This window comes from Meriones unguiculatus, chromosome 3 (genome assembly GCF_030254825.1).
Source record: "Meriones unguiculatus strain TT.TT164.6M chromosome 3, Bangor_MerUng_6.1, whole genome shotgun sequence".
NCBI classification, from domain to species: Eukaryota; Metazoa; Chordata; class Mammalia; order Rodentia; family Muridae; genus Meriones; species Meriones unguiculatus.
This window is the reverse complement of record NC_083351.1, coordinates 33,572,174-33,597,175: the sequence shown is the minus strand read 5'-3', so window position 1 is coordinate 33,597,175 and position 25,002 is coordinate 33,572,174. Positions and strand designations below refer to the sequence as shown.

The window sequence follows — 25,002 nt, the reverse complement described above, 5'->3', positions numbered from 1 at the left end:
GAAGATCCAAGGCAGCTAGCTCTCCAAATTCTTCTGCTTGACGCGCAGAGGCTGCTGGTCCGAGAGGGGGGACGTGAATCCCGGCAGACTCCCGGGAGGAGACGCACCACTCCACCCACAGAGCGGGTGGGCAGCGCCGAGAGCTGCCAGCCCTAAGCGTTGCTGTCCCTTCTCCACACCGGCACCCGGAACCTTGAGCGCGCGGAACCTCGGTGTCGGAACGCGGGCGTCGCGGACCCTAAGGGCGATGGAGCAGGCGCGCGGGCCGGGGGCCGAGGCTGACGCGCCCGAGGAGGAGGAGGGGGAGGCGCGGGCGGCTATGGCAGCCGTGGTGTCGGCTGCGGGTGGTGCGTGCCCCGCGGTCCTGCAGGTGGCCGGCCTCTACCGGGGCCTGTGTGCAGTGCGCAGCCGCGCCCTAGGGCTGGGGTTCGTGTCACCAGCACAGTTGCGCGTGTTTCCCGTGCGCCGGGGCTCGGGGCCGCCCTCCGGGGGAGCAGACGGCAGCGGGGTCAGCGAGCTGGAAGCTAACCCCTTCTACGACCGCTACCGGGACAAGATCCAGCAGCTGCGCAGGTGCGGTCCCGGCCGGCTGTGGGTGGGGGCTGAGGACTGGCGGCACGCGGGCACAACTTCCGGACTGTCCGATTTGGTGGGCCTGTTCTGTCCCCACTTTTCCAGTAGTTTGTTTCCAAGTTCAGAGAGGCCGCCAGGTCACTTGCCTAAGGTCACACCGCTGCTCTCTGCAGAGCCTTTGGATCTTTCCACAGTTGCCTTTGTGCTTGATTCTCAGAACGCTCAGGTAGACTCTCTTAAAAAGCCCTGTGAGGGAGACAGCTCAGAGAAAGTTGTCTCCTATGTAGAAATGTGAAAATGAAGCCATCTGAGAAGGCCCTTGATTTGTTCAAGGTCGCATGTTGAATCGGCGGTTACCTGACCAAGAGATCTGGTTCCTAGGCTCCCAGCTTAGGGCCTTGACTGCATGAAAAGGAGACAGGGAGTGTGAAAAAAAAAAATGCTGCAAAGACTAATAGTGTTACATTCGGATCGATCATTGAACCCTTTCATTAAGGTAATGTAGGGGTCAAGAGAGAGGCAAACTCTTGCTAGAGGTCACACAGTTTGTTAGGGTTTATCTGACCCAAACCAGCGTTCCTAATGTTTCTGCTTCCAGATGGTAAAGCCTGGCGATGGAAGGGCGTAGCTTAGTGAAAAAGCACCTGCTTAGTCTGCACAGGGCATTGAGTTCCATCCCAGCACTGAGGAGTATGTGGAGTGTTAAGGCTGTTAACGTGGGTATAATAGGTGCTTAGTTCCAGGTGGAAGAGTTGAAGGTCAAATGGAAAGAAGGTTTGGGAGAGTTTGGTGGTATAGGAAGGCAGTTACGAAAGGGAGCCAGAACGTAAGGTCTGTAAAGTCTCTGCATTTTTGTCTCGTTTTAATTCCACTCCCTTGATTACTTCTTCATCTTCACATGGGCAGCATCATTCTCCAACTAGTATTCCCCACTTCTAGTCTTAGAACCCTTCTCCTGCCCACTTTACCATGAACATAGCGATCTTTCATGCTTTTTGAAGCAATGATGGTACAGATGAACAAGTACTTTGGCTCTCCTTCAAATACTGTCATTTTAAAATAGATTCTTGACCTACAGTTCTCTCCACCCATTTCTCTCTGATCCCTTTTACATTCACGCATCCCCAAAGAGATGTCTAATCACACTCTGACCACTTAGAGGTTTCATTCATACTTACTCAAGAGCCAGTAATGGTTTCTTTCCTTCCTTACTGTTTATTCCCATCAACATTTATACATACTCATAGTTCAGAAAGTGAGCTTGCCAAGGTGCCTCCGTTGAATTCCACACAGTGTCTAAATTGCTTAGCGCTCCACATAAAACTGTCACACATTCGTCCCTGTCTGTCGCTCTAGCCTGATCTAGCACCAGAACTTCAAATAGTAGGTCCAGCTCTAAAATACTTGGAGGGAGGAAAAGGGTGAAATGTTTTCCAAGTATGGGAAACAACAACACAGTTAAAAGTACACTATCTCAGTTAAAAGAAACTATCTCAGTTCTTTAGAGAAGTTTGAGCACATTTTTGTTACATTATAATTATCAGTAGTGCTTGTGTACATATTTAGGTGTCTGTTTCTTCAAGTACAGACAGTGTCTTAGTTATTTTCTATGTCCCTAGAGCTCAGCAAGAGTTTGGCTGCACAAGATGCCTCTGTGTTCTGTGTGCACTCACCATGGCAAGCTCAGGTACATCTGTGGCTGCTAGCCAGGCTGACCCAGTCCTTCCAGGTGGAAAGAAAAAAGATCAGCTCATCTCCATAGTAATGAAAAGAGTGACATTTGGTGTCACATCCGAAGAGTTTTATGAAATAGGAAGTACCCTATAATGTCTTGACTATGAAAGTCTACCAAAGGGTTAAACAAGATCTCCTTGGCTCTTCACTCTAGTACTTCACCAAGCTAGAGTCATTGGATGATGTTTTCACCAGAAAGCCAAACATCCCATGGTCAGCTACACATTCTGAAGTACGAGTAACATCAGCAGCCCCAGCTGGCCATCAAGCCTAAAGAGCACCTCCATTTTAACATAAGCAATGAATTCTGATGTTCTGTCAGGGAGATACTCAGGTACCAATTCTTCTTCAAAAGCATCCACTTGGAACACAGGATCCAAGGATGGGGATAGAGGGAGACCTCAAAAATTAGATATATTTAGCCAGGTGTGGTGGCACAGGCCTTTAATCCAGTGCTCAGGAGACAGAGGCAAGCGGATCTCTGTGAGTTTGAAGCCAGCCTGGTCTACAAAGCCAGTTCCAGGATAGCCAGGGCTACACACACACAGAAACCCTGTCTAGAAAAAAAAAAAGATACTCAGGTAAAAGCTTAACACCTAGCAGGCATGCTATAGAATTCCTACCTGCAGAGGTAACCCAGCAATATGACTTCAAAGTATTTCTTAAACCTATAACGTTTAATGAGAAACCAAGTGCTGCATCACCTGAGAAAATAGCCTGCAAGAGAAGAAAATGCTACACTGCTGATCCCTCGAGGCTGACCAGTAGTTAAATAACTGGCTTTGGTTTCCACTGTATTGACTTTCAGGCTAATACCCAGTTCTTAACAACCGAAAGCAAACCCTTTACCCTCACGGTGCCCCTTCTCTGTGAAGATGGAATATGATGTTTATTATTTCAAAATCCAGAAAGGCCTAGGTACTTTACCCTCTAACTTATCTTTTGTCAGGTCTGACCCAGCTGCCTTTGAGTCCCGCCTGGAGAAGCGCAGTGAGTTTCGGAAGCAACCAGTGGGTCACTCCAAGCAAAGTGATTTTATCAAATGTGTAGAACAGAAGGTAAGGCCTACCTGCTCCTTTTCTTTTGTATAAGTTTACTAGCACTCCTACTGGCCTTACCCTTGAAGTGGTCTCATTGATGGAGCAACAGGTGACCTGAACAGCTTATCTTTACTCAGTGTCCATCAATAAATGTGTAGCCTGTACTTTCTGGACAAGATTCTGTAATCATGATGTGATATAGAGGAATGAAAGGATAGTCCCAGCTCATAAGGAATGCACTCTAGTGATCAAATCAAGGTACGCATGGCACTGAGCTAAAGGAAGCAGGGAAATATTTTCAATGGAGAGCCAGGATTTGCTTTTGCTATTTATTTATTTTTAATTTTTTCTTTATTTTTTATTATTTATTAAAATTCATTCACTTTGTAGCCCTCTCCCTCACCTCCTTCCATTTCCACCCTCCCTTCCTCTTTCCCCTCTATCTCCTTCTCCTAGTCCACCTATAGGGGAGGTCCACCTCCCATACTATCTGACCCTAGCTTATCAGGTCTCATCAGGACTGTCTGGATCCTCTTTCTCTGTAGCCTAGTTAGGCCACCTCACCAGGGAAAGGTGGTCAAAGAGCCGACCACTGAGTCTTTGTCAGAGACAGTCTTTGCTCCCCTTACTAGGGAACCCACATGGAGACCAAGCTGCCCATGGACGACATCTGAGCAGGGGGTCTAGGACGTCTCCATGCATGGTCCTTGGTTGACTCCTCAGTCTCTGCAGGACTCCCTGAGCCCAGATTTTTTTTGGCTCTGTTGGTCTCCTTGTGGAGCTCCTGTCCCCTCTAGGTCTTTTTAATCTCCCCTGTCTTCCATAAGATTCCATGCACTCTGCCCAAAGTTTGGCTATGAGTCTCAGCTTCTGCTTCAATACCCTGATGGGTAGAATCTTTCAGAGGCCCCCTGTGGAAGGCTCCTGTCCTTTCCCTGTCTTCTACTTCCAGCATCTATCCTACTTGCCCTTCTGAATGAGGATTAAACCTCTTCCCTAGGGTCCCCCTTGCTGTTTAGCTTCTCCTACATTATATGGCTAATATCCACTTATAAGTGAGTACATACTATGTGTGTCTTTCTACTTCTGTGTTACACAGTCTCACTGTCTATATTGTGCTGGCCTAGAACTTGCCATGTTGCTTTTGCTATTTATTTATTTATTTATTTATTTATTTATATTGGGTTGGCCTAGAACTTGTCATGTACACCAGGCTGACTTTGTAATCGCATAGATTCTCTTGTCTCCGTGTCCTGAGAGTTGGGATTAAAGTTGTACACCAGCAAAAATTTTTTTTATAATTTTTTTATTATATGTAGGTGTATATGTGTGCATGTGAGTATGTACACATGGCTGCAGAGTTTAAGAGTTTAAAATATTTCTTAATTGAGTTTAAGAAATAAAGGTAGGGTAAGTTACCTGATAAGAGACAAGCTCTAGAGAACCACATGCCAGACTGAATCATAGCTTTCAGCTACCAGTAGGGCAAATTATATAACTCTCTGTGCCTCAGTTTTGCCTATTTGTGAATTAGAAATAATAATACCTACCCCACAGAATCATGCTAAAGTTTGTATGAACTAGCACCATGCACTCTTCAGCACAGTCCCTGTCACATAAAAAGAACTTAATGTTTCATTAGGCATTGTGATCCTTGAGCATCAAAGCATATAGAAAGCTATGTGTATGGTACTCTGAAGACAATGATTTCCTTGCTACTTAGAATACATGTATATGTTATAACAAGCAAAATTTTTATGCAGCAGTGATCTTGTGACATGTACTGCATTCTCTTTCTATGTTTAGGCTAGTTCTCACTTTGTAACTTAGCAGGTAACCCTCTTGAGCTCTCAGGAAGCCTCCTGTCTCAGCTTCCCATGTGCTGAGACTGCAGGTGTGAGCTGACATGACTGAGTAGTACATTCTTACTTTTCATCTTCTAAAAAATTCTGATGACAAATCCACTAAATTGATTTTATAAAATATACTTTGAAAACTTCTAATCTGGGAGGTGCATGGAACAAATTCCAGAGAGACTTGAGCCAGGTGGGAACACTTTCAATTGTTTCTGGCCCTTTTAGAGAGAGTGTATTAGTTGTTAGCATGTTTCTGTGATAGAAACAACCTTAATGAGGATTTTTGCCATGGTATCAGATGTGTCAAAGAGCATATGGGCTCAGGAAGCATAAACAGGGGATATAGGAAGAGACCAGAATAAGATTGAAGCACTAAGAACATGCCCTAATGACATACTTCCTCCAGATAGGCCCCACATCCTACCTTTCATCACTTCCCAGTGTCATACTATTATGAAGCCAAAAAGGATTAATTCATTCATTAGATCATCGCCCTTATGACCTAGTCATCTCTAGAAGTGCCATCACAGACTTACCCAGAGATATATTACAAATGCCCTAAGAACTCTCAGTCCAGTCAATGTAACAAGGAATATTAGCCATCACAAGAAGTCTAATTAATAGAGAAACTGAGAACTCAGCAGGACTCTAGTATGCTGAGGGCGCCTATCACTAAAATGTTATCTGTAATAATCAGTTTTAGAAAATCTCTCCATTTCTTACCTAATCAGTGACTGGTGTGGAATAGGTCAGAGGGCCAAGCACAGAGCCCAAAAAGAACAAATTGGGAAGGAATCCTTCACGTTCTTTCACAGTCCTTCATAGTGGCACATAGAGAGTGAACTCCCCATACTGGGAGTCAATGGTTACTAACAACCCGGTTCTTATCTCTACATCTCAGAATCTTAGTGGAAGGAAAACTGTCCCGTAAACAGTAGCAGAATAGAACGTACAGTGTTGTGAAGAGTGGGTAGGAGTGAGTTCTCGGGTACAGAATTACTTAATGAGATTGGCTAACCGTGGCTTTGTTTTCTTTCTTTCTTTTTTTTTTTATAAGGGCAGTATAGTTTAATAGACTCTCTAATCATGTATTTCAGACAGGTGCCTTGGGGAAACAGCCTGTGAGCAAAGGATTCACTAAGGACAAGGTAGGTTTCTAATTAAATAAAGAAATCCAAGTCTGAAGTCATGGAACATCTCTAAGAGGCTGCAAATTTGAACAGATTTATTATGCTCAGTGGTTTTTGTATAAGGTGATTTTTTTTCCAACAGTAGATATGAGAAATATTTGTCTGGATTTTTGTGTCCTTGACATGATCTCTAGCTTAAGTGTGGGTTCAAAAATGGTACAAGAAATTGGAAGGAAATGGAGTACACTCTTTTCTATAGAAAGTAATTTTCTAAATCGAAACACCACATTAGCTTGTACTTTATTGTGCAAATAAGGAGCCCTTGGTAGAAGAGCTGCCAGTGTTTCTCCAGCTGCAGAACTCATTGGTAGGACCGATACATTTGGGGAGTACTTGATACTCCTCAGGAATGGAACTGTGAATTTCTGTGTGGGAGCAGAGACTCACATTCTCTGAGCATGTGACTGTTTAATGCTTATTATGTACCTACTTACTGAAGGTCTGCTTCACTGTGCTGACATTCTTTTTAACAAGGCTTTAGACAGAATCAAGCTGGGGATGTTGTTGTTGTTGTTAATTGTAGATAATAATTTTTACTTCTTCTCTTAAGACTCTCAGTTCAATCTTCAACATTGAGATGGTGAAAGACAAAACTGCAGAGGAAATAAGACAGGTAATGAATGAAAATGAGTAGACACACTCTGAAAGTATTTGTTCTGTGAACCATTTCTGAGGACAGAAAAGGTCATACATTTTTCTTACACCTTTTTTATCCCAAATAAAAAATAATCCTACGGTACAAAAGAGATGAGTCACATAAGTAACAGTGACATAAGAAACATGTCTTTTTTTTTTTCTTGCTTTTATATGTCTAATGAACTTGGGTTTGCCCTTTCTTTTTCATTCCTGTTGCCCATTTTATTTTCAATCGTCAAAACTCTGTGCCTGATGACCGCACTCCCTTTCCAAACAGGCTCCCCTGGTGTGGTGCTGGTGACATAGTGGTGAGCTTAGCTGCCCTCCAAGTAGCCTTCCCTGATCTCACTTTACCCTTTCTTAGCTGAGTGTGCTTAAGGTTCTGTTTGTCTTGTAGAGAAGGTAGTGTTCTGGGTAAGGCAGAGACTTTAGAGCTGGGCAGTGGTGGCTCACGCCTGTAATCCCAGTACTCAGGAGGCAAAGGCAGGCGGATCTCTGAGTTCAAGGCCAACTGGGTCTACAGAGCAGGTTCCAGGAAAGCCAGTGCCACACACAGAGAAACCCTGTCTCGAAAAGGAAGGAAGGAGACAGAGACCTTAGAAACACACTGCATTTTAAGTTCTAGCACTGCCACCTACTTGACTAGACAAGTTATTTCTCAGAATCTCAGTTTCCCCACTGTAAAGTGATAACAACTATACATATACATTTCAAGCTGTGAGTTAACATTTGTGAAACACTTAGAACAAACCCTGGCACAGAGTAAGTGCTATAGCTATGTTTTAAAATAAATGAAAAAAGCATTATATTGGAAACTTGTTTGCAAATATCCAGTGACAACCTCTCCCCAATATTCATTTCCTTGACATTTGTGACCTAAGAACCTTCCATAGGTACTTCTGAACTTTTCTCTTGAAAGCACTCTTTTTTTTTTTTATTTTTATTTTTTATATTAATTACAGTTTACTTACCTTGTATCCCAGCTGTAGTCCCCTCCGTCATTCCCTCCCACTCCCACACTCCCTCCCTCATTTCCTCCCTGCCCCTCTGTAAGTCCACTGATAGGGGTGGTCCTCCTACCCTTGAAAGTACAACACACTCATGATCTATCCTGCCTGTTTGGTCATTCTATGTACTTTGATTTTCATTGTCCATTACTTTCTGTGACTATAATTCTTTTCTCTCTAGCCCATATGAAACTATTTAGACATTCTTTATACTTCCATGAGTTATATTTTAGGTATATGTGTTAATTAACACTGTAGTAATAAAAGAAATAATAAAAATAGGTAGGCATTATGCTTGTTGCTTCATCGGTATTTCTTCCTTATATTCTAATGTCCACCCTTGGAAATAGATGCTGTTATTTCCAATTTAAAGACATGGCTTAAAAAAATAAATATACAAAACAATGTTCTAAACATTGGCAGTTATAAATTTAAAAATATTCACCTCTGAAAAATATTGAAGGTTATTTACATCTTACAATATCAAATTTCAGCCAAGATTTAGTTCTTTCTTTAAAAATAAGCACATCCATCTCAATAGTACACAAATTCACTTTTGTCTTTAATAACTGATAAAATTATATGTATGTGAAAGAATTATTTTGAAATGTTTCTTTATGATTTGCCATCAGTAAATGTTTAATTTGTATGCCTATTCTATGTTGCATATACCCATAATCAGATTTCTTGGGCAAAAGGAAGTCACAAGTGTGAAAACTTTACAAAGCCCTCGTATAAACCAAATTCCCTCTGCTTGCTGCCCTCTTACCCCAGCTGTACTGGGGATTGAACCAGGACCTCGTGCATGCTGAGCAAATGCTCTGCTGCTATGCTGTATCCCCAGCATCACAGTCATCTGATACTGTTGGATTGCAGGACAGACAAATGTCCTGCCTATACAGGGCTTGCAAATTAGTGAAGGAAGTACATTCATATGCTAATAATCATTGTAAGTTAGCATATTTATCTTAATCAGTTTTCTGTTACTGCAGTAAGACACCATGAACAAAAGCAACTTGGGGAGGAAAGTATTTATTTCAGCTTATAGTTTATAATCTGTCATCCATGGAGGTCAGGGAAGGAACTCAAAATGGCAGGAATATAGAGGCAGGAGCTGATGCATTGGAGAAGTGCTGCTTATGGGCTTGTTCAGCTTTTTTATAAGTCTCAGGGATGTCATCATCCACCATATTCTCAGCCTGTCCACATCAGTCACTTACTAAGAAAATGCTGGAGGATTGGCTCAGCGATTAAGAGCACTTATTGCTCTTACAGAGGACCCAGGTTTGATTCCCAACATCCACAGGGTGGCTCACAACCATCTGTAATTCCAGTTCCAAGGGATCCAAAACCCTCTTCTGACCTCCTGGGAACTAGGCACAAATGTGGTATACATACATACATGCAAGCTATACAGTCATATACAGAAAATAATAAAAAATTAAATGTGTTTTTAAGTAGAAAATGCACCGTATTTACAGACCCAAAGAAGATAAGTAACAAGGAGGACCCAAGAGAGGATGCTTAAATCTCACTCAGAACGGGAAATAGAATAGAAAGCCGAAGTGGCTGAAGAGAGGGAACAAGGCAGGAGCCTAGCATTACTGTCCTCTGAGAGGCTCGACCTAGCAGTGGATCAAAACAGATGCTGAGACTCACAGCCAAATATTGGGTGAAGCATAGAGAGCCTTGTGAAAAAGTGAGAGGAAGGACAGAAGGATCTGGAGGTGCCAGGAGCTCCACAAAAAGACCAACAGCCAACTAACCAGGGTCCAGAGGACTTGTGGCGACTGAAACACCAACCAAGGACCATGCAAAGACAGCACCCTTATAGGCCCCCTATACATATGTAGCAGATGGGAAGCTCAGACTTCATGTGGGTTTCCTAGTAAGGGGAGCAGGGGCTGTCTCTTACATGGACTCTGTTGCCTGCTTTCTCATCACTCCCCTGGGGCGGAGCTGACTCACCAGGCCACAGGGAAGGAGGACACAATCAGTCCTGATCCAACTTAATGAGCTGGGGTGGGGTTTGGGGGCTTCCCTTGTCTGAGGAATAGGGGAGGGAGGAAGAGGGAGAGAAGATAGGACCAGGAGGAAAGGAAGGAGGGACCTATGTTTGGGATATAAAAGTGTTTGTTTGTTTGTTTGTTTTAAGAAAGAAAATGCACCATATTCTTGCCCACAGGCCAGTTTGGTGGGAGCATTTTCTCAACTGAGGCTCCCTCTTCCCAAAGGACTCTGTCTTCTGTCAAGTTGGCATAAAACTAGCTAGCACAATCTTCAGAGAGATACGAAGTACAAAGACAATTCATAAGAAAACTCCTGACTGAAATGATGCAGGAGGAGAAAATATGTAAAATTAGCCTTAAATGTTAGGAAGAATTGACAGGGAAGGAGGTTAGAGTTGGGAAAAAGAAAACTCCAGTAAAAAATAGTAATGTGAAAAGCCACAGAGGTCAATAAAAATAATAGGAGTAAAAAGTATGAACATGGGACATATGTGTTAAGAGATAATACTGCATATGTTCTCTATAGAACATTATAAAAATATTTCTAAGAAAGACACCAAAATAATTCACCTTGGGTAAAACTATAGATTTTTTTTCTTTTCCCAGTTTTCTAATTTTATACTGCCTTTGGGTATTTACATTGTGAAAGTCAGCTATACATTCTGTGTTTGATGCCAGGCAGAGAGATAAGACTTGTGACTGTTCTGTACCGTAGTCAGACAGCAGGCTCTTTCTGGACTCTGTAGGACATTCTGGAAGCAGAATTTTAAGAGCTGCCTGTAATATAGCAATAAAAGCAAATGTCATTTTTAGTGCCTACTCTGCCAGTCTCAGTGTTCTATTAGTTCAGTTAGTCTTCATAATGACCCATGAGGTTAGTGTTACTGCTGTTTTATTGATGATGTTTAAGAAGTTTCAGTGATTTGCCCAAGGAAAAATAGCCAGTAAATGATCAGGGCCAGGATTTGCATCCCAGGCCATTGACTCCAGACCCTAAACTCTGAATGGCTTGTTTTCTTGCTCTCGGAGAAGGCCCACAGTTGGCTGGGGAGGTATGGGGTTGGGGAAGGGATAAAGAACCTATGATAAGCCTATCATAACAAACAAGATAAATCCTGAGGACAATTATTTCAGAAGTCAGAGAAGCAACTTCTTTGACAAAGCTTATGTTTTTAACGTTACTGTTTTTGTTTTATATGTTTGGGTGTTTTGCCTGCATATATGCCTGTGCACCGTCTGCATGCAGTGCTCGTGTAGGCCGAGAGACAATGTTAGATCCCAGGAACTGAAGTTACAGGTGCTTGTGAGCTGCCATGTGGGCAGTAGGAACTGAACCCGGGTTCTCTGCAAGAGCAGCCAGTGCTCTTAACTGCTAAGCCAGTCTCTTTTATTATTTTCAGTTGTCCGTCTGTATGGAGATATGTACACAGGAGTGCAGGAGCATGCAGAGGCCAAAGGTATCAGATCCCAGTGGTCTCCTGGCACTGGAGTTACAGGCAGCCATAAGCCACCTGCCATGGCTGCTAAGAACCAAACTTGGGTCCTCTTCAAAAGCAGTAAATGCTCTTAATTGCTGAGCCATCTCTCCAGTCCCAGAGTTTATTATTAAGAAATAAACCTTTTGGGGCTTGGAGAGGTAACTCAGGCACAAAGAATACTTTCTGCTCTTCGACGGGATCTATGTTGTTTCCAGCATTCACATCGGGTGGCTCTGACTCTCGGTGATCCAACACCCCTTCTGGCCTCTAAGGGCATCTACATGCGTGGTTTATACATACAGAGACATATACAAAAAAAGCATCTTAGAAAAAGTTAAAGAGTTACAGTTTAATCATTCAGAAGAACAGGCATTATTAAATTTTTTAAATTACATACTAGTTGTAAAAACATTGCAATGAAGTTTTCCTCCCTGTTATCAAATAGAATAATACTCTGAGAATGAAAGCTATGAATATTTCTTAGTATACATTGAAAAGATTACCCACATTGTTTGTTTGTTTGTTGCAGATTTGGCAACAGTATTTTTCAGCAAAAGACACAGTCTACGCAGTTATTCCTGTAAGTAATGGAAGTGTTACAGCATGAAGGTCAGCTCCCTCTCAGGCAGTTGCCTTTACTTTTCCTATGTTTATGACATCTTGAGAACTTATACTTTACAACTCTGAGAGTTTTATTGTGCCCTAAGCACCAGAGATTGGAAGCTCCATATGGTATATTTATGACTTTTGCTTTCCCTCCTTCTGGTTTAGAAATGTTGCCAAGTCTCTGACCAGGGAGGCTAGTGTAAGTTCATGTTTCTGAGTGATTTCCAGATGCATTTTATTTCCTTCTCATTTCCAATTGAACTGTTGGAATTCAAGACGCTGCCCCAGCATAGCTTCCTTCCTTTCTTGTCTGTAGATGGCAGGTGCTTAAGCTGACCTGGCTGGCGCTCCCTCCTGGCCTTTCTCCAGCTTTTCCCCCTAGCAAGTGGCGTTTTTTTGTTTTGTTTTGGTTTTGTTTTTGTTTTGTCTTCTTGAAATTGTTTCAGAGGTGATTGCTTGCCCATTGCCCTGCCATTAAGCTCTATGACTAAGAACAGATAAAGCTATCTAATCTAATTAAGATTACATATTACTCTAGACCAGGCATGGTGGTGTGCACCTTTAATCCCAGTACTTGAGTAAGTAGAAACAGAGGCAGGGAAATCTCTGTGAGTTATAGAAAGTTAAAAAAAGAAAAAGATATCTTACCTTAAAGTACACTGAAGTTATGTTCTTGGCTTACATAAGTATAACATTGAAGAGGAAAATGCATATAGAAGGAAAGCCAGGCTTTTTTGTTATGAACAAATTGCTATCCTGTTTTTTTAACTTCTTATACATATCTATTCTTACCTCTATGAAGTCCACAATCTTAGCACTCTGTTTTATGATCTTTTATACCAACTCATTGAACAGGCCTTCTCAAGTCCTCCTTGGATTCACCTCGTTCCTTGGAGACGTTGAAGCATTGGGGTACTTAATCTTCACACATAATCTGTAGCAATAAGCAGCAAAGCATGCATCTGTTTATCATAAAAATGATTTGTAAGTGATGAAACTTAAAAAGCCTGTGTTTCTGCCATAATATAGTTCTCAAATTCAGTCTTGGAAAATTCAGTTGTAATGGTGACTTTATGTTTTCCTATTTGTGAGGTAATCTTACTCTTTCCTAATTTACAGAAAGAAAAGTTTGACTTGATCTGGAACCGAGCTCAGTCCTGCCCAACTGTAAGTCTGTGGTAACCATGTAGAATTGCTTATAAATGCTACCAAATAAGTGATTTCAAACCAGTCCTTCTCATGATATAATGCTCTATTAACAAAGGTGCTCACATACTAATTGTACTGGTGAGTGATATTTTTATTCTTATAAACAGCATATATCTCTCTACTACAAATTGGACCTTTTTGATATGGGTCTTATCTATCAGTGTATGTACATATGAAAAGGCACCTAAAAGCCGGGTGTAGTGATACATGCCTTTAATCCTGTTCAGCCTGCTCTATATAGCAAGTTCCAGTCAGGGCTACATAGACTCTGCTTCAATAAATGAATGAATGAGTGAATGAATGAATGAATGATACTAGAAGGCACCTAAGACTTTATTCTTTGCAACTTCCTTTAGGTTCCTGTTTTACAGTTTTGTTCATGATATTCTGATAATATGTGCCAGAAATAAGTTAATATTTTGTTGCTGAAGTAGTGACTCACCAGAGGGCTGCAGGGAAAGGGAATGGATAGCTGATGTAACAGCCAGCTTGTCAGCAGTGGTTGCTAGGGTTTTTTCTCAAACATTGCTTGCAGAAAATAAATACCTCAGCAAATAGGAGACATATATCATGTTTGTGGGTTGGATAGCAATATTGCTAAATGTCAGCAGTCCTCAAATTTCATCTCTGATGCTTTCCCTCTTAGATGGGTTGAGAAATATGTGTGTGTTTGTTATGCTATCACATAATTTCATAATTTAAAAAATGCTTTTAAAGCCAAGACTCATGTGATGGGGACATAACTCAGTTGGTAGGTTACGTTACCTATCATACACAAAACCCCAGGTGCAATCCCCAGTACCCCATAGACTGGGTGTGGTGGCACATGCTTAGTCCAGGTACTTGAGAGGTAGAGGCAGGAGGATCAGGGGTCAGGTCATATGTATGTGAGTTTGAGGCCAGCCTGGGGTATATTGTCTTAAATTAAAAAAAAGAAGAAGAAGGAGAAGGAAAAAGAAGAGAAAATTAAATATCCACACAATGAAGAAATAGAGTAGTACAAGTGATTAGATTTTGAAAAATGACTTCATTTATTCACCTGTTTACTTGTTTTTCTGTCTCCCACAGTTTCTCTGTGCACTACCAAGAAGGGATGGTTATGAGTTCTTTGTTGGACAATGGACAGGTACAGAGCTCCACTTCACTGCACTTATAAATATTCAGGTAGGTGACGCATGCGCTACAAAACACAAGGTAGAAAAAGAAGTCTATCCTTTGGTGAGACTAGAAGCCTTTCTGGGGCTTAGGTACATAATATCTGCTGCCTCCAGCATTACTTGCTGTGGTGCTAGTGAACTGTCATACGTTGAATATTAGGTTAGTTTTCTAGGCCTCAATATCCTTTCTCTAGAGTCACTGTCCTTTGTCTTCTTCCTGAACCTCTGTGGCATCTATTGCATCTGCCTCCTTAACACAAATGGATAATTAAGATGTCATCTTCTTAACCCGAGGTATAAACCCATTGACAAGGGCTCCATATCTTACCTGTATGTTTTGTTTTGTTTTTGTGTGCTTTCATTTTTTCTGTTTTACTCCCAAATATTAGAGTTAAAAATATAGCTCAAAATATACTTGAAACTCTTAAGAAAAGAAGTCAGTATTTCAATTCATAATAACAAGGATTAGTGTTCTATATTTGGAGCTCAGATCTGGTTTTTAAAAAAAAAACATGTTTTGGCTTTAAAGTTGAGGCAGGTGACACAAAATAAAATGAAGGAGAAAGTTTTTACATTGTTGTTTTATAATTTGTTGAGTATGTGATGTATTAACATTTGATAGATATCATGCAATGGGTGTTTTATACTTGTCATTTAATCTTCACAAATATGCCATGAAGTGGTTACTGTTATTATTTCTACTTATAGAGAAGAAAGTGAGCTTAGAGGAGTTGTTTTTTATTACTAGATTATCTGACTCCAAAGTGTATAAACTTAAACATTATACCATTGTCTTGAGGACTCTGCTAGGTCCTATAAATCTGTGAGAAAAGGACTACCCTGATGGGGTTCATAGCTAAGTATAAGAGAAGAGTAAAAATATGAAAGTATAGAAGGAAGTGACAGACACCAAGTTCAGAGTAGATAATAACTCTAGGCCGGGATTGGAAAGAGGTGCAGAGGGATCCTCAGATTGTATCTCTGTCCTTGTTTGCTTCTGTTACTATGGTAAAACTCTATTCCAGAAGCAACTTATAGAAGAAAGAGTTTATTTGGGCTTATAGTTCCAGAGAGGGCTCCCTGATGGCGTCAAGCAAATGGCCAGAGCAGGAGTTGAGAGCTCATTCTTGAGCTGCAAGCATGAAGCAGAAAACACACTGGAAGTGGGTGAAACTATGGCTTCCCTTTGCCCCCAAGACATACATCCTCCAAAAATGCTCCACCTCCTAAAGGTTCCAGAACTTTCCCCAAATAACACCACCAATTGCAGAGCAAATGTTCAAATACGTGAGCTTTGGGGACATTTTTCTTTCAAACCACCACAGTCTAATGCTTGCTTTCATACATGGGTTGAAAAGAGTATGCCTTTTGTAATATTTTCATGCATGAATTTCATAACAAACGCTCAGAAAGTCCTTTGGAAACATAATGATCAAAATATTTAGTATATACTAGGATTGTGGCCAGAATGATCAGTATGTTATAACTGTGATGAGGGAACTAAGGATGAACTGTTCAGAGTACCTTGGCAATTGTTAGGTACGATACTTAAAGGATGCCTGCTGAAGCTGTAGAGATGAAGCCCAAAGATCTGTTTTTTAAATGTCATTGTCTTCTTCCATTCTGTGTAAAGGCATTGGCTTTAAATTCAGCTTCCCTTCTTAGTGTAGACTTAAGGTCTGATGACCTTACTGATTGCTCTTTGTTCCTGACCCAACCACATAATATTTTAAAGCCATACAGTAGAAATCTGGCTCATGCACCAACTCTCCAGTGCTTGCTATAGCTTAAAAGAGCTCAATCTTCAGAGCTGCCATAGGGGGTTGATGAAATGCACGAGTTCATGGAAGTGGCAATTATACTGGCATATCACTCTCTTTAGAACTTGGCTTCATAGCTGCCTGTACCATTTTGTTTTTAGATGTATGACCACAATGAAGGATTCACTGTCTTCGTAAACATTCTCTGGGAAAAAAGCCAAATCTTTTCCAATTGAAGACACAAATAACACCATGAAAATTGTCAGTTCACCGGGCCTTTGCAGGCCTGACTTTGCCCCTACATATCAGTCCTCTAACTCACTAGCCACCCAAGGGGCTGTTAAGAGCTAGAATTTCCTCCAGACTCTGTAGCTTTGAAATTGCAGTTTGTTGGGGTGGCACCTTATTGAGCTTTGATAAGTGTTCCTCTGTGCAGACCCGAGGGGATGCGGCAACGAGCCAGCTGGTTTTATATCACTATCCTGAACTGAAGGAAGAAAAGGGCATAGTGCTGATGACAGCAGAAATGGATTCCACATTCCTGGTAAGAATATACATTTGTCTCTCTGGGTTTACCTTGTAGACGTGCAAGTTTTACTCTTGTCAATGCCTCAGGTCTAGATTAGGGAAAGATATCTGTATTTATTGTTTCTCATGGTTGAAAATTATTTTGTCTTGCTCACATGTATTCAAGTTGAATTATAGTTATCCACAGATAAACAGATGATTTTGTTGTCAGTGATGGTTTTTTTCATTTTACTTTTTAATAATGGGGGGAGGGGTGCCAGATTGCATGTGTGTAAGTCAGAGGACAATTTCTAGACGTCCATTCTCTCCTTCCACCATCTAGCTTCCAGGGGTCAAACTCCGATCATGAGACTTGGATCAAGCACCTTAACCCAACATCTCACTGGCCCTGAAAATAGGTTATTTTATTCTATTTGAGACAGGGATTCACTGTGTAGCCCTATGTATCCTGGAATTCACTGAGTAGACAAGGCTGGCCTCAAACCCACAGAGATCCACCTGCCTCTTCCCACCAAGTGCTGGGATTAAAGGTGTGCACCACCATGCCCAAAGCTGAAAATAGTTTCATTCTCATTTGATAACAAAATTTTACCTTTCTTAAACTTTTTTGGAGTTAAATTTTTATTTAAACTGATATGAGGTCATTTATAGTCATAATTCTCATTTGATAAAGAATATAGCTCATTTCATTAAGGAAGTATTTATATGTTTGATTATGGGGCGTAACATATAGTTACATATTATCTTCACCTATACCTTTTTAAAATCCAGTAATACTGGAGATTTCAAGTAAAATTATGGACACATAGGCCACTTATAAAGTGTGGGAGAAGCTCCAAGTCTAGTCTAACAGTTGTGTCTTTATCTTCCTCTACACTGTTCATGGATGTAAAACATCCACCATGGATTGATTTTCTTTCCTCCTTTTCCCTTCCCAGTTGAATCACTAGAATAAAACATCAACCATATGTCCATAACTGATGATGCCCATTGTTTTCCTCTGTGTCCTGGTACCAGAAACAGCTTTATGTCTGTCTAATGCTTGCTTATTTCAATTTCATTTGTCTGACAGAGATTGTTTAGGATGCCCTCAAAGACTGGTCACTTTAAAGCCACTTCCTCTATTACAACACCCACTTAGGTTTCCTCTTTGTCTTTTACCAGCTGCATAGACAGAAAGAAGTGATTTCACCTAGTTACTGTTTCACATAACTACTCCAGACCTGGAACACAGTGGGGACTCTGCTTCCCTACTGTTATTTCTAAACTGCCCAGTCTTATTTCTCCTGTTTTTTTACTTCCTCCTAAACTGTTTCTGTATGACACTCAGTGATCCAGAATCCTATAACTATGTACTTGCCTTTAATTGAGATAAAGGCTGCAGAAAGAATAGTTTTGAGAGGAAAATCAAGACCTCACTTTTGGACTGTTAAATATGAGATGCCTATTAGCTATCTGTGTAATGTAGTTAGTTAGATACATGAGCCTGCTGTTCAGATAAGTGGCCCAGCTCTAGTATGTGGATTGTATTTAAAGCCATGCATTAAATGAAATACCAAGAAAATAATTGAGGATGCAGAAGAAAAAAGATGTAAGAACTAAGTCCTAGAGAGAAGAAACATCAGCAAAGAAAATTAGGAAAAATAGTTGTGATATTGAGGGGTCGGGGTGGATTAAGATGGTAGAATGCCTGGAAATGAAAATAAAATGTTCTAAGCAACCAGGAGTGTTTATTTGGCCAACTCTAACGTGCTTATAGAGCAAATGAAATAAAGATTGAAAATGTACTAGATTTTATAGACGTAGACGTATTTGGGGACTTTTATAAGAACAGTTTTGGAGGAATAGTGTGATTATAACAGTTGAGTAGTTTGAGCCTAAAATGTTTACTGTTTATAGAAAGTGTTTGCAAACCCCACTGTGGGGAATGGAAAAGAGAATTTTGTGTAGGCACAGGCACGTAGAGGGTGTCAGATTTAGCTGTGGGTCAGCAGTGTGGAATAATGGTGTAACCGAGGGGCCGAGAAGCTCAACTGCAAAGGGACGCTTACACTTAACTTTATTCACAGAATAAAGCTGGGCAGAGAGGGAAGTGAAAAGAGACTTCTGTCACAGATTGTTAGAGTTGGAGTGAACTAGGAAGGTAAAGTAATGGACACAGTGCAGATTCTCAGAGGAGATCTGGAGAGGAGATCATTATTGATGGCAAAAGTCTGATCTCTGTGTCACGTGGAAATATGACATAGAGACTGTACTGTGGTTTTTGGTCTTTAGCAAAACACAGCATCTTGCTATGCTTAAATGAGTCCTAGAGATCAGAGGAAAGTTTTTCTTAGTTTGTTCTATTTTGCCACTTCATTCTGGTAGTCTCATACTGATGCAGTTTTAGCAACATTAAGGTATGAGAGGGTTGTTTGTTTGTTTGTTTGTTTGGTTGGTTGGTTGGTTGGTTGGTTGGTTGGTTGGTTGGGTTTCTGTTTCGTTTGGCTTTATAACATTTAAGGACATAGATACCAGACAGTATTTATTTGTCTTGTATAAACCACTTTGACTCTAAGACCCCAGTATAGTTGGCTCAGCAGATAAAGGCACCCATCACCAAGCCTGATGACCTGAGGTTAGTCCCCAGGACCCACATGGTAGAAGAAAAGAACTGACTATTGGAACTTGTTCTCTGATCTCCATTGGGTGAGGCTTGGCACACCTGCAAAAATGCACATATAATAAATGAGTTAGTAAAAATACAATTTTAAAAGATTTATTATTTTTAATTATGTGTACATGTAGGTCAGAGTGTGAGTATGTCATGTGAGTGCAGGTGCCCTCAGGGACCACAGGCATCAGAGCCATCCCCAGAGCTGGAGTTATTGGTGCATTCAGCCACCGTGACATGGATGCTGGAAATCAACTCAAGTCCTCTGCAAAAGTAATACACGCTCTTCACCCTGAGCCACCTCTCCAGCCCCAATTTAAAAATAAAAGGTTTAAATGAATGATTCATATAAAGAAGTACAACATACAGAGACAAGAAGCACAGCCCATGGTTTTTATAAACTTATAGTTAGGCATACCATACTTTTTTTTTTCTTCCAATGCTAAGAATTAAACTTAGACATTTGTTAAGGGAAGTGCTCATCCACTGAGTTAAGTCCTGGCCCATATAGCATACTTTGGGCAGTCATTTTTTTAAGTGATTTTTTTTTCCATAATTGAGTGGGGTGTTTTTTTTCTTTATAAGCAGGTAATAACAGAGAAATATATCCAGCCAGCTAGAACTATAGAATATGAAGAAAACAATAGTTTTTTCAGTTATTTTTCCTTTATTTTATTTACTATTATTGTATGTGTGTATATGTATATGGTGGGGAAGGGGTTGTAGCCACAGCATGCATGTGTGGAGATCAGAGGACAACTTTGTGCAGTCAGTTCTCTCCATCCATCTGTTTTGGGGCAGCAGGGATCAAGCTCAAGTCTGAGGCAAGTGTTTATACCAACTAAGCTGTAACCAGCCTCGGTTAATTCTTCCATTAGGTTTGTGTTCCTCTACGTACCCTCCTGTCATGCAGTTGACCTTTTCCTGACAGTATACTTTCTGTGCCTTGGAATTGGTTGTGAATGGCTGCATAACAGATTGTTCCACATTACCTCACAGCTTCTGTGGGACAGGAAGCAGCTTAGTTGGGTGGTCCTGGATCAGCCTCACAAGCTTGCTGTCAAGATGTTGCTAGGACTGCAGTCATCCGAAGACTGACTGTGCTTAAGGATCCACTTGTTTCCTGAACACAACTGGCTTTGCCACTTTTTCTGACTGGGGTGCTATCAATAACAAGGTAACAGGTTATATTCAAGTGTCCAATTAGTCAAGAATTTAGTGCTTGCAAACTGTTTCTTAGAGGAGGGTAACTCTTGTCCCTCTCTCAGGGATGTGTGTAATGATTATTTAAAAACTAAATAAAGAGAGAAATTGGGAATATGTGAACTAACTTACTCAGCAAACATATTACTATGTATAGGAACATACAAACAAGTCATGTTGTCTGTATCTTTGAGAAATTTATATTAGAGAATCCAGACCTCCCCCCAAAAAAAATGACAGATATAAAAGAAACAGATGACAGTGGTAAACAGATGCCTTGGTTATGTGAAAAACAAACATCTAGCCAACATGTGAGAGGTCAAGGAGTCAGGGAAGCTTTCCACCACAGAACTCAGACACAGAGCTCTGGTCCCAGACAGGGAGGTGCCTCACTCCTCTCATTGCCTTGCAGAATGTTGCAGAGGCACAGTGCATCGCCAATCAGGTTCAGCTCTTCTACGCTACTGATCGGAAGGAGATCTATGGGCTAGTAGAGACCTTTAACTTCAGACCGAATGAGTTCAAATATATGTCAGTCATCGCTGAATTGGAGCAAAGTGGACTTGGAGCAGAACTGAAATGTGCCCAGAACCAGGATAAGACTTAGAGATATCTGAATTGGCCCTTCACAGAGTTGGCTCAGCCCTGGATAGCCTGAAGGCCACCAACAGAGCTCAACATCTGCAACAAACAGTCTGTGAAGAGTTACCGTGTATGCTTCTTTCAAGATGTGGTTGTGGACATGAGCCCTACTGCTTGATATTCAGGAACAAAGATGTACAGATACTCTGATAATTACCTCTCAGCATAAGGGTTCCTTTTAAGTGTGTCTGGCCATTTGAACAAGAACTATTCAGGGATCTGCAAGACTGTTGTCTGGGTTTATTCGGTGTAACAGTGCAGTTGCATTCTGGCCATTTGGACCTCATAGCTCCCAGTTTTGTTTCTTCGTAAACTGTAGCAATAAGCTTGAAGATCTTAGAGGTATTGCCTTTATGTACTCTTTCCATGCACCAGTGAGCTGACTAAAAATAACCTAAAAATCCTAGCCAGACTCAAAAACAGCCAGCTAGTCTCATCGGAATAAAGACTTCTACATGACCCTCCAGAGTTGCCATCAGTGTAACTCAGGGAATTTTGGTTATAGTTAAATAAACAGGTACAATGCCTGCATACTGTCAAACTGTCGCTTATAGCCCTGCTCCCTCTGCCCGTGAGAAGCTGATGAATCACTACAGTGTAAATAAAACCTTTTTCTAAGGAGATCATTCCAGATTTGCATGATTAAAAATAAAGCATTATATGAAAATTTGGGTAGAAGCAAACGTTCCCATATTGAGTGTGGAGAATGTAGCAGTAAAAACGAGTCTGGTTTTCAGACTTGGTTACACAAAATAGTAGAAACTAAGCTTTGTACTGTCGGTGGCATCGGTGCTGTGGGTTGACTTTATCAGAACTCATCTTGAGCCTCAGTGATTTCTTGAAACACCAGAAATAAGCAAGTTGTTCTCCAGCACCAGAAGCACATGGATCACTTTGTGGCTCCAAGTTCATTGGTGGAAAAATGCGTTGGGTCCATACCAACCTTATGAACTCAAAGCCTCAGGTGTCCCCAGTATTATTGGCAGTCCCTGTACCGCACCTCTCATTCGGTCTTAATATGCTGTCCCTGCCTGATCTTGTTGGATGCCACCAAATATGGTCAGTAGAACTTTCAGTAGTATTTTCAGTTTGTGTATGTTCTTCATTACAGGATTTTTGTTCTTGTTTTTTGAGACAAGGTCTTCCCCCAAACCCTCCAGCTGAGGATTGAACCCAGGGACTTGCTAGGCAAGTGCTCTAAGCCTGAGCTAAATCTCCAACCCTCATTACAGGATTTTTAAGGGTAGGCCTCTCCCAAAGCCTTTTAAATAGGTGTGATGGTTTGAATAAGAATGACCCCCATAGGCTCCTATATTTGAATGCTTAGTTGAACCACTTGAAAGAATTAGAAAGATTTGGTGGCTTGTTGAAGGAACCGTGTCACTGGGAGTAGGCTTGAGGTTTTAAAAGCCCATGCCAGGGCCAGAGAGAGAGAGAGAGCATTTGTGGGTCAGAAGGTAGCTCTGAGCTACTTCTCCAGTGCCATCCCTGCCAGCTGCCATGCTCTCTGCCATGATAATGGACTAAGCCTCTGAAACTGTAAGCAAGCCCCCCAATTAAATGTTTTCTTTTATAAGAGTGACCTTGGTCATACCATCTCTTCACAATAGAACAGTGATTAAGAAAGACAGTACTGTTGGCCATCACATTATTTTCTGGATAAAGAAACGTGTTTACTTAACCTGGAGAAGCTGTGCTTTCAGCTTCTCTAAAGGTGGAGTTGATTTCTAATGCAGCTTCTAGATCTGCTATGGTCCTACCAGTGTGCATTTTGAGAAACTTGAGTCCTGTCAACCCTGCAGTTTTCCTTGACTGCCTTCCAAGTTTCTAGATAATATATGTCCCAAGGCTCTTAGGCATTGGGTGGGGTTGCTTTTGTGGGTATCCAGCTATGTTTGCTTTTCTCTCCAGATAGATCCAGTTCTTAGCCATAGAACATTTTCATGGCACCTCTACTAGAGGGTGAGAAGATGATGAGAGAAAAAGAGCTAGCCACTCATTTCGTAGTTCCTCCCAGCTTTGCCCTCGATCCCATCTTGCCAAAGAAGGTTGATGCATCCCTGGGTAATTATATTAGATGTGACTAAAGTACCATCTGACTGCTGTTACTGTTTATTTTACCAAAGAGATCTAGCAAATAATAAATGAAAACCATAGCAGTTAGTCTATAAATGTGTTCCCTGACTCCAGCATGGTGTTTCCAAGGTATTGATAGGATTTGGAGCTCGTTGAATTGGGTCATAGATTATCATTACTTTCATTAGCTTGCTGATGATAAATTGCTTCAACTCTAATTGCTATGTTTCTTCTAATGCTATCTACCTCATATTATTGTGAGGATTATTGAGAGACTTCGGTTAGCTTACATACAGACTACGGTAGAATTTAATACATGCTGGGTCCCTTCCTCCTAAGGCCAGCACAGGCTAGGAATATAGCTCAGTGGTGGAACACTTGCCTAGCACATGTCAGGCCCTGAGTTTACTTTCCAGAACCAGACAGGAAGAACATTAAGTCAGCGTTTCAGATGTACAGCTCATTCTTCATTTCAGCTCAAACAACAAACCCTATCTCACTGATTCTCAACTTGAGGTACAATGGAATCATTTGAAAACACTTTAAAATGCAGTTCCTGGGCAGTGACCTGCTGAATCAAAGTGTGCACAAAGCACTAGGAACCTACAATTTAGTATGTATTCTGGGTAATAGTGAGCCTCTGCAAACCATTGCCTTACCTTTTCCTTGCCAATGTCCACTAGATGGGTCTTTTCTCCCCTGCAGACATTCACACAGGATTTAGATTCCCCTGCTCTTTGTCTTCCTGGTAGTTCCTTTGTGTACTCTAGTTACATTGCACTATATTTATTTTTGTGTGTTTACCCCACTAGACTGTGAGCTCCTTGAGGGCCAGGATTTATCTTTATTCTCAGTTCCAGAGACATGACCTGAACCACAGAAGAAACTCAACTGTTGAACAAATAAATGATACAGATTTTAGCCAAAAACTCTTACTGAGTTATGCGTTTCTCTGTTTAAATCCTGTAATGTTGCAGTTTGAATGTAAATATCCTCACAGGCTCCTGTGTTGAAACACTCTGTCCACAACTGGTGGCACTATTTGGGGAGGTTGTGGAACCGGTGGGAGGTGGGGCCTCACTGGCAAATGTATGTTAGGGAGCAAGGCCTTACAGGTTATACAAGCTTCTAGTTTAAGGTTACTCTGTTTCTCATCCATGGCCTCAATGTGAACAAGCCTGGGCTGCCACCTCCCACTGCCATGAACTCTGTCAGGCCTGAACAGCCATGATGGACCACACCTGCTGAAAGTACAAGCCCAAATAAATCCTTCCTTGCTTAAGTTGTCTGCAAGGTGTGTGGTCACAGTGACACAAATGTATCAATACATTTGAACTTAAGACCTCCCCTTTCAACTTAATCTCATCCTCTCCCCTCACCCCCAAAAGCTTCTTTTTTTTTTTAAATTAAAAAATTTTATATGTATGGGTACTTTGTCTGCATGTATGTTTGCACATTGCATGTATGCCTGCTGCCTATGAAGGCCAGATAGGATGTTCGATTCCTTGGAACTACAGTTTCAGATGTTTGTGAACCACCGTGTGGGTACTAGGAATCAAACCCCCAGGTCCTTTAGAAGAACAGCCAGTGCTCTTCACTGATCGCTCCATCTCTCCAGCCCCAGTGCCTCTCAGGCTAGCCTTGA

At 41.3% G+C, this 25,002-nt stretch overlaps 1 protein-coding gene across 1 annotated transcript; it reads left to right on the top strand.

Moving 5' to 3' along the window:
- Window positions 1-101: 101 nt before the first annotated feature.
- Atpaf1 (ATP synthase mitochondrial F1 complex assembly factor 1) lies at window positions 102-24,286 on the top strand. Its single transcript, XM_021659452.2, has 9 exons — window positions 102-573; window positions 3,257-3,365; window positions 6,301-6,351; window positions 6,944-7,006; window positions 12,053-12,103; window positions 13,249-13,296; window positions 14,407-14,502; window positions 16,692-16,799; window positions 21,052-24,286. The coding sequence occupies exons 1-9, from the start codon at window positions 248-250 to the stop codon at window positions 21,244-21,246; spliced, it is 1,047 nt and encodes a 348-aa protein (XP_021515127.1). The 5' UTR covers window positions 102-247; the 3' UTR covers window positions 21,247-24,286.
- The last annotated feature ends 716 nt before the right edge of the window (window positions 24,287-25,002 follow it).

Bases quoted from the DNA above. Each gene is read 5' to 3' on its own strand.
- Atpaf1 (XM_021659452.2), top strand. From the start codon at position 248: ATGGAGCAGGCGCGCGGGCCGGGGGCCGAGGCTGACGCGCCCGAGGAG. The intron at 3,366-6,300 runs GTAAGGCCTACC...CATGTATTTCAG, and splicing joins TCAAATGTGTAGAACAGAAG to ACAGGTGCCTTGGGGAAACA. The intron at 16,800-21,051 runs GTAAGAATATAC...ATTGCCTTGCAG, and splicing joins AAATGGATTCCACATTCCTG to AATGTTGCAGAGGCACAGTG.